This window comes from Merops nubicus, unplaced genomic scaffold (assembly GCF_000691845.1).
Source record: "Merops nubicus isolate BGI_N331 unplaced genomic scaffold, ASM69184v1 scaffold7106, whole genome shotgun sequence".
Taxonomy (NCBI): Eukaryota; Metazoa; Chordata; class Aves; order Coraciiformes; family Meropidae; genus Merops; species Merops nubicus.
In genome coordinates, this window is record NW_008612841.1 from 1 (window position 1) to 9,400 (window position 9,400).

The 9,400-nt window shown below is 45.3% G+C and overlaps 1 protein-coding gene across 1 annotated transcript; it reads right to left on the minus strand.

Annotated features, from left to right (window-relative positions):
• Window positions 1-111: 111 nt before the first annotated feature.
• LOC103774280 lies at window positions 112-8,869 on the minus strand (the record flags this gene model as incomplete). Its single annotated transcript, XM_008941672.1, is given in 14 exon segments — window positions 112-198; window positions 632-742; window positions 907-983; window positions 2,006-2,223; window positions 2,706-2,759; window positions 3,387-3,542; window positions 3,817-3,939; window positions 4,927-4,989; window positions 5,916-6,041; window positions 6,505-6,667; window positions 6,983-7,133; window positions 7,929-8,022; window positions 8,176-8,284; window positions 8,737-8,869. Coding segments are annotated over 14 exon segments (1,665 nt in total), but the record flags the coding sequence as incomplete, so codon positions are not given.
• Between the last annotated feature and the right edge of the window lie 531 nt (window positions 8,870-9,400).

Here is a 9,400-nt window from a genome sequence, read left to right on the forward strand (position 1 = left end):
CAAGGTTTTTGAACCTCTAAAAAGCTGTTCACAATCATCCAGCTGTTTTCAGCACTGCTGTATCTCCAAGCACAGCAACACAAAAGGTGCATTTCCTTGTTGCACACTTACCTGAGGAGAGAAAATGGCTGGTGGCAGAGAGACATTAATGTGTGCCTTCAGTTCCTCCAGGAGGACACGACTGGCAGCAAGCACCCCCTGCAACACAAGTCCTGAGTCACCAATCAAGGGCAAGGCAGTCCAGATACTCCACAAACATCAAACCAAGGTGGTTCTTTCATGTTCTTTTACCTTTTTTCCAGCATTTTTACAAGGAAAGTTCTACACAGACTGCTTGACATGATAACCAGGGAAAGCTGAGGCTTTACAGCACTAATTCCTGCCCATTTTGTTCTCTGATCCACCTCAACACTACAAGACAGAGACAGCACTGAGCTGCAAGCACAGTTCAGCCATTTCCTGTGGCACTTAATGCTCCTGAACCACAACATTTTGCCAAATATGACATTTGGCTGACAGCACAAGAGCCTTTGATGAGGTGCTGTAAAAGTTAACTTTCCTATTTAGGAGAACAAGCCCATGCCCACATCAGAGGAAGGTTGCACCCATTTCCCAGCCCTGTCCCAGTTACCTTTTGGAAGTCAAGGGGTGGCTCTTTCATGGCTAAGGGATGGAGGTGCCCACTTTTCTCCAGCAAATGGCTACTACCCAAGATCATGATGAGGGAACTCCAGCATTTAGGCTGAAAGACAGCAGAACTTTTGTTTTATACAGTCAAATCCAGAGATGTAAACTATTTGGAGAGAAAAGGGCTCTGAGAGTGTGTCTGAGAGTGAGAAGCAACAGGACAAGACAGGCAATACACAAACACTTGAGGGGCCACAGAAAGTTCTAATAGAGACTCACATTCCTGTAGAGTAACATGTTGCTGTAAAGGAGTTTGAGGGCCTGCTTGACTAGGACACTATCTTTCAAGGGAGACCCTGCAAGAGGAAAAAACAACCAAAACATATCTTGTAACACATCTGAGTAACTCCACAGTGTGAGCACAAACAAGGTATTAACTTAGGATTAGAACATAAGAAGAGAACAAGCATCTGCAGCTATTTTACAGGAGGTTCTGAATAGAACAATATCACCAACTGTAAAAATCTTACTCTAGAAAGCTCTAAAGAAGTGAATACAGTTTAGGCTAAGCCATCACAGGGCAGAGTCTTCACTATGTACCTCACAGCACAATACACACAGTCACTACCTCATATGGTGAAGCACAACCAAAACATATCTTGTAACACATCTGAGTAACTCCAGTGTGAACACAAACAAGGTATTAACTTAGGGTTAGGGTTTCTACAGAACATAAGAAGAGAAGAAGCATCTGCAGCTATTTTACAGGAGGTTCTGAATAGAACAATATCACCAACTGTAAAAATCTTACTCTAGAAAGCTCTAAAGAAGTGAATACAGTTTAGGCTAAGCCATCACAGGGCAGAGTCTTCACTATGTACCTCACAGCACAATACACACAGTCACTACCTCATATGGTGAAGAACTATTAGTAGCTGTACACCTCCAAAATAAAGCCTTCATTTCAAAATACACCTTGAACAAGTAGCACACACCAGGACAGATGATGGCAGCTATCAGTGGCCAAACTAATGACAGCATGTAATAGATTGTGAAACCTTTTCTACCAAGCAGCTTTTATTCTCAAAGTCAAGGCTGAGACACACCGTGAGCTGTTACACACTGCCATTGGTAGCACCATGATGTGACAGAGAGTTTTGTATTTTAACAGGTTGCTTTCAGGAAAACAACTTCACAGCTGACAAAACCAGTGTTTTGTGTGAAGGGCTCCACACAAATTCATGGTCAAACATGAAGACACTCCCTGCCTAGTGCTACGCACCACGTTCAGCGCAGACCATTCACAGCTGGGTTCAGAATCCCTCAGAACCTCTTTGTTACAACTTTTAAGTGACTATGAGCAAGAAATCACACTTACCAACTGCCACCCAGGGCCCAGAGTCCAGCAAATCCTTCCCAGTGGGCACGCTGCCTGTCCTGAACATCTTCAGGTAGAGCTCGAAGTGGAGGGGGGTGATGCGGCAGGCGGTGCAGCACGCCAGGCTGTTGACAGGGAACAGCAGCGAGTGGGCAGCGTCCAGGAAGTCTCCAGTCTTACACAAATAGAAGGGGATTTTGTCTCGAAGGTCTCTCAAGCTGGAAAGGAGGAAGAATCCCAGCGTGGTGGGGTTGGAAGGGAGCTTTGGAGGTCATCTTGTCCACCCCCCCTGCTCCAGCCGCTCACCCGCAGCAGGGTGCCCAGGGTCACATCCAGGTGGGTTTGGGATCTCCCCAGAGCAGGATGGGTACTTCGCCGGAGCAGGAGACTCCACAGCCTCTCTGGGCAGCTGCTCCAGGCTCTGCCCCCTCCCCAAATAAACCTCTGATTTTCATTAACATGAGAGTTTTACAACAGGCACATCCAGATCTGATCATGCCTGATCACTAGTTACACCCAATGAGGCAGAAGTCAAATCACTCTGTGATTAAGTGAAAGCAAAGTGCAACATTGCTTTCAAAGAGCTGCCTGCACACTACTGCTGCTTCTTCTGCCAGGGGAGTACACACAGACTGGGACACAAACTTCAGGAAAAGAAGTCATTGGAGGGGGAAAAAACAGGAGGAAAAAAGCCCTTTACCCTTTGGTGTCGTTGCATTTCACAGCCCTCAGGTAGCGAACAACTTCTTTATAGCTGGGGAGGAAAAAAAAGAGAGTGACTAGGAAAAGGATGTGCAGAGCTACAGAGAGGTCAGTCAAATATTTACAACCATGAAGCAAAACAGGAGATCTTCCCACACGAGAGATGGTGCACAACAGGACAGAAATACACCTGGCAGAGACAGTTGGATCCAAGTTCCAAGAAGCTGTCCGCAGATTAGCTCTGTCCTCCAGCAAAAGAAAACAGGAGGTTGTCTCCAGTTCAGCTCTTTAAGTGGATTGTATTCTTTTGAATACAGACTAGAATGCATTTTTTGCTGTCTTCCACCTAGTCAGCCTTTGATGAACAGGGTTTGTTTTAAACATCCACATCTAAAACCTACTGGGGTTATGGAAACAAAGAAATGATCCACTTCAACTTTTCTTTTCTGGCCCTGAAGTGTTCAAAGAGTTTGATTCTGCTTTGAAAAGGCTTCAAAAAGCTGCTGGCCGTGTTGATAAGCAGCAATGGGCATGAAGAGCTTTAAATGTCTCTTTGTTTTGTACATCTCCCCATTATACAAAACTCCTGGAGATGTTAGGGGGAAAAAAAACCCCACACTGCAACACGTATGAGTTCATAAAACAATAAAAACCCCAAACAAAGCTAAACTGCTCTTACTTCTTTTTGTCTACCAGTTTCTCCACTCGAGCCTCAATCACAGGGAGTGTTTCCCACAGAAATACTTTCCTTCCTTTCTGTGTTCTTCGACCAGTGATGTTCTGGCCTTTCAAAACAGTGGTCAGTAATACATGGTCCCAGGGCACAACATTTAAGCTGGAAGGACAAAAGTCAAAAGTCATTTTTAACCAGGATTTATTTTTTTTGTACACCACAATTTATTTCTCTCAAGTAACAGGAAGATTTAACAATAAAACATTGAGATTTACAGCTCAAAAAGAGAAATACAAAGCAGCCAATGCTGAAATCTCCCTATAAAGTGCTCACACCTAATGCTGTCAGTGAAAGAACTATTTTATACAGCTGCTTTCCAACCAGGCAACTGCATAAACCCCACAGATTCTGGAAACAAAAACCCCAAAGAACATACCTATTTGAGAAGCCAAAACAGTGACAGGGAAGTGAGATGGACTGAAAGAAATGAACAAACTTTTCATACAGGGTTTTGGGAAAGTCACACAACACCAACATCTTCTGAAGCTGTGTTGTGATCCTGCTTGGAAAAGGAGGAAAAGAAAAACAAAAATAGTTTAAAAAAAAATTTAATTTCTTACTTTAAAACTGCAGGAAAGTTAAAAAAATTCAAGAATGGTAATTTAAAACTAAAGCTGCTACAGGATTTAGGTTATACCTGTCATTAATAAGGGGTGAGAACATATCACAGGGTTTGAGTGCTCCTGAAAAAAGTTAATTTTTAATTCATTAACCTTCTGTTGCAAGTGAATTTTGGGTTAAAGGTGAAATAAAAATGAGGAATGACTTAAGCCAAGTGAGCTGTCCTCATTCATCAGCCTCTGGGGGAATTTGACTGTGTTACAGCCCTTGCTGAGTGCCACAAGGCTGCTGTTTTGATCTTTAACAGACACTATTTACTCTGGCTTACCAAGCAGCAGCTAGCTACCTGACACCACCTTCAGCTCTGCTCTCCCAGAACTCATCCAGACCACAGCTGAAAAGTAATCTTTCCTCTTGGCTTGGAGCTCCCCATGGAGTTATTCTCCTCTGAGGCAGCAAGAAAGGGTTGGAGTGTTTATGTGGCTCTGAAAAAGGCAGGTATGGCCCTTGTCCTTCACAGGAAGGGGCTAATACTCAACAGTGCTTCTAAAAAAACCTCATTTGCAGTGCACCACTGCAGGATCTGATTGCAGGCTGAGGTCCCTGCTCCTTGGTGCATGTCAAGGGTCACATTCTTCTGCCCACCACTGTCCAGCTGCAGTCTACATGCAGGCAGCAGCAGCAGCTCTTGCTCTACTCAGTGCCTAAGACAGCACAGGGGGGTCTTGCTCCCTGATAAGGAGTTCCTGATGCTGCAGAACCATAATTTACACCTCTGTGCAAGTCTGCTTTTGGCTTTTAGGAGCTAAAGCTTTCACTTTGTTAATTTGTGCCTTTGAATAGAAGGCATCTCAAATGCCAGCAGAAAGTCTGCAGCCCACAACCACCCCACTGCTACCTCAACATCACACAAGACAAGTCTTACCTCTGCAGGAGACAAGGGACAGCAATCTTTAGTGAAGCAGTGTGACCAAGGTTCTGCCAGCTCCTAACAGGAGAGGAAAAAACACCCCACAATTCACCTTTGGCTTCTTTTCCTGCTTTACCCCCTTTATACTCAATTATTTAGGAAAATGCTTTTCTTACAAAGCACTGGGAACAATCATCCTAATAAAAATGACTCCAAAAGGGTACTGAAAGACCCTCCCCAATAAAGTCTCCAGCCCACTCCTTGCAAACCTTGATGGTTCCTCAGAGAGAACTACAGAGGAGCTGCTATTTCTGGCCTGTCAAACCAACCCTGACCATGTTTACTTCTCCTTGACTAAAAAAACCCTTTGAATTTAAGTCCCAAAATATTTAGGTCTTGCAAAGCAAGGCTCTGGCACCTTACAGCTATGAATAAAGAAGAAAATAACCAGCACAAGTAGTAAAGGCAGAAGTGTTTAGAGCCTGGGTTTAGTTATTTATCATGCAGTCCTCCCAGCTGACAGGTCAGCTGCAGACTTAGGGGAGGCAGCTACAACTTACTACCCAAGGAAAACACAACCTCCCTTCCTTCCAGGTCAGGAGCAGAAGTATCTTCACACTATGCAGCTCAAATCCTCTCCTCTCAGGAGAGCTGCTCTGCCCCTTCACCTTGTCCTGAGGAACTGAGCCCACCTGCTGTCACCCTTCTCCTCCCAGTCCCCACCTCAAACTCCTTCCCCTCCTAGAAGAACATCTCCCCTCCTCATACCTCAACCCCACTTAACTCCTTCCTCTCACATCCAACCTCCACCCTTCTCTTTTCCCTCAAATCCCTCCCCCAAACCATCTCATTTCTCCTTCAAGTGGACTAATTTCCTCTCCCTGTGCCAGGGCTGTGATCTTACACTCTCCTTGAGAAAGTTTTGAGTTCACATTTATGACCTAGTCTCCTCCCTCTGAGGTGGAAATGACAATCACACAGGAGATGTGCAACTGGATACTTACAAAGCAGGGTCTTTATGAAGTGCTATCTCTTTAGCTGCTCCCAGAAGCATGACAGCAGCAGCTTTAGGACTTTCTTTTTCTGCCTGATCTAAAAATCTTGTCACCAGGGCAAAAACTCCAGAATACCTAAGGAAATAAAGCAGGAGGTAAGACAGAGCATCTGCAACTGAGCACTTTGTAAACAAATGGCAGTTCTGGCTTCTACAGTTTGAGAGCAAGCTGACTTGCCTTCCCTCAAAAAGCACCTGTAACATTGGGAAGAGTGACTTGCACAACCATTAAGGGCACAGAGAAGCTGAACACTTCTAAAATACACATTTAGTAACCATACAGCCTTCACTTTCATGCTTCCTCAGGTTATAACAACAGGGATATCATCAAAGGTCTCAGCATAGCACTAGAGATGTTTTCAAAGAGCTCTTTAAGGGGTGTGTAAACTACCTCCAAGTGCCATTTCACAGCTCAGGGGCCAAGCCAGTCCTCTCACACTTCTTCTGCCTCAGGTGCCATGATTCTGACAGCCACCCAAAGGAGACCCACCCCCTCCCTGGGCAGCACACACTGCCAGCAGCAGAGCCCTGCCACTCACTTGTACACCACCTCTGTGTTGCGTGACCTGCAGACGTTGCACTGCCCAGGAGGCAGTTTTGGGAGGCAGAAGCATTCATGCTTTGTGGGAGGCATTTTTTCTCCAGCCAGATACTTATTGTATTCCACAGAAAGCTCCTGGATAAATTTTATTAGAAGACTCCCTAAAAGAACAGACAGATGGGGGGAAAAAAAAAAAAGCAGTAATAATTTCCCATTTTATTTTCAAAACTAACAGAAAGGCCCCTGTGAGATGTTTAACAAGTTACTTACACCCAGGTTCATTAGCTAGGAAAGATTTATTGCCTCCTCCATAAAAATAGAAGCATATGAACTGGACCTGCAGACCTCTGAGTATGGCCCAGAGAGCAACACCAGCAAGCTGCTGCCTTTAAAAACCCACCAAGCCCTCAGGAGGTGAGCTGTGGAGCAGCCAGGTCGTCCCCCCAGCCAGGAGAGGATGAGGGTGTGGGGCTTACCACCGTGTCGAAGGTCTGAGTCTATGTCTGTGAGCTCCAAATTGAACATGACAAGGACTCCAGCCAAGGCAAAGTCACGCTGGTCCTTCCAGAACTTGCTCTTGTTGTGTGCATTGCAGTGGCAGAGGGAAGGGGTCGTCCACATCTGGCACTGTTTTGGACAACAGAAACAAAACAGGGAAAGTTTTGGGTGGTTTTTTTATATTATTTTACTCCAGTTGAGCCAATCTGAAGTTAAATCCCCTTCTTCTCCAAGAGAAGGGCTACAATTCACTTCATCCTTTACACAGAGCCACAGTGAATGATGACAGTGAGGGCAAGAGGCCAACGTGGCATGACCTTGATGCTATGGCTTTAAAATTTAAACCAAACCCACAGTAATTTACCCTCTTTGCTGAATACCTTCCAGAGACACTCGGGGCTGGCACCCTCCCCACTGTAAATCAGTGACAGAGCACTGGCCTCCTGTGTTCACTCCAACTTAGTTCACAGTTCAAAGTTTTCTGAAGTCTAAGTAAACCCCCCCAAAAAATCTCCACATGCCCAACACCTGCCCCCTACTCCTCAGGGCAGGGAAAACTACAAGCTGGACATTTCTCTACAGTGCTGAGCAGCAAAGTCTGATTTCTATGAGATCCAGCATGTACCTAAGGCAAAGAGGAAGAAAATCTGCTCCAACAAAGTGAATTCCTCCTCCAACAACTAGTAGAAAAACTCAGTGACCATGGTTTTAGTTTAGTAGTCTGTGAAGTAGACAGCTTTCAACATTTAGGAGAGGGGCTGTTAAAATCATCACATTTCATCTATCATTTATTCTTTGAGTGTGCTTCAGAGTGGTTTCTTTTAAAAAGCCTGTTGAGCAATTCAGTTGACACAGAGTTGTGCATTTCCCCCTTGCAGCTTTGCTTACCTCAGAGGCTAGTTTGTCACAAATGTATTTGCTTACCTCAGAGGCTAGTTTGTCACAAATGTAGCAGTAGCACTGATTACAAATATCAGCATTTTTCCCAAGGGGGGAGCACGTATCACATTCCATCCTCCTGCAGGGGGGGAAAAAACCAGAATGTTATTTATGAAACAAGCTGCAGACTCCTCCAGCTCCAGTGCTTTCAGCTGTTAGGAAGCTAACAAGGTCACTTGACAAGAGGGACTGAGTTTGGGGAGTGAAACCCCCCCCCCAGCCCTGCACCTACTCAAAGGGGTGTATTGTACAGTCGTATCTGGCGTGAGGCATCACGTTGGCTTGTTTACAAAAAGTAACCACCAGTTCACATTCCTCATCCACAACTTCTTCAGATTTCTCTCCTTCCTGGGCAGACTTATCTGTAGAAAAGAGAAACATGAGGAGAAAACAGAAAAGAGAATGTGTGGTGCAAGTACAACTACTCCAACCTCACTACAAGCTCCACCAGACGTTGACATTTGCTTTTTAAAAGCTCCCTGAGGATTTCACACGGTGCCAAGAATGGTGTGCTGGCCTGGGACAAAAAAACCTCCCCACACTATCAAAACAGAGGTAATTTAATCAAAAAGGATCCCATCAACATTGGAGAGGCCCAGTCTCAGCTGGATTTACAGGGTTTTTGAAACCACCCAGCAGTATCCTTTAAGGTAATCAGTGCCATCAAAGAAATCCCCAAAGCTACAAAATAAAGGCAGTTCTTCCTGCTCTTGTTTTTCTAGCAGCAGTGAGGTGTTTCAAGCATATCACATAACATTTTACACCACTTCACTTCAAAAGTTCTTCACAGAACTTCATTGACAACAAGATGGGAGCTTACCCAGTGAGTCCACTAACAGAACTGAGCTCCCAAGGGTGCTCTCAGCTTCGTCATCACTGATCAGGATTATGCCCTGCTCTTCCTTGCCTCCTTTTGATGGCCCCATGGTTACAGAACTCCACTGGAAAGGAGCTATTTGGCAGCGAATAAGACGTGAGGTTAGTTCCCACTTTGAAGGTCCTTTCTTCAGGAAGGGAAGAAAAAGACTTCTCCAACACCCAATCTCTTCATCTCTGTTGAGGATGTTACACTAGGGACAGAAACATTTCACCTGCAGTCAGCAGCTCAAAGAACATTTCAGATTCCATCCAGACCTGAGAGAACCCTAAGAACAAGAAGGTGAGGAAACAATAAAACCAATCAAACCAATCCCCACCCCCCACCCCAAAATGAGAGGGCTCGACCACCTCTGAAAGAGTTATCTAATGATAATGGTGATTGCTCATGGTGATAATTTAGCTGTTCCTCACAGGCTCGAGGCACCAGAGAAGCCCAGTGCAGACCCACCTGCTCCCTCCCCTCACAGCCCAGCCTCAGACCAGCGCTCTCCCACCTCACTCCCCTTCCTCTTTCCCCATCACCCCTCCAAGCGACAGCCCCCCAAGCAACAGGACCCCAGCCCTCCCTCCTCACTCCA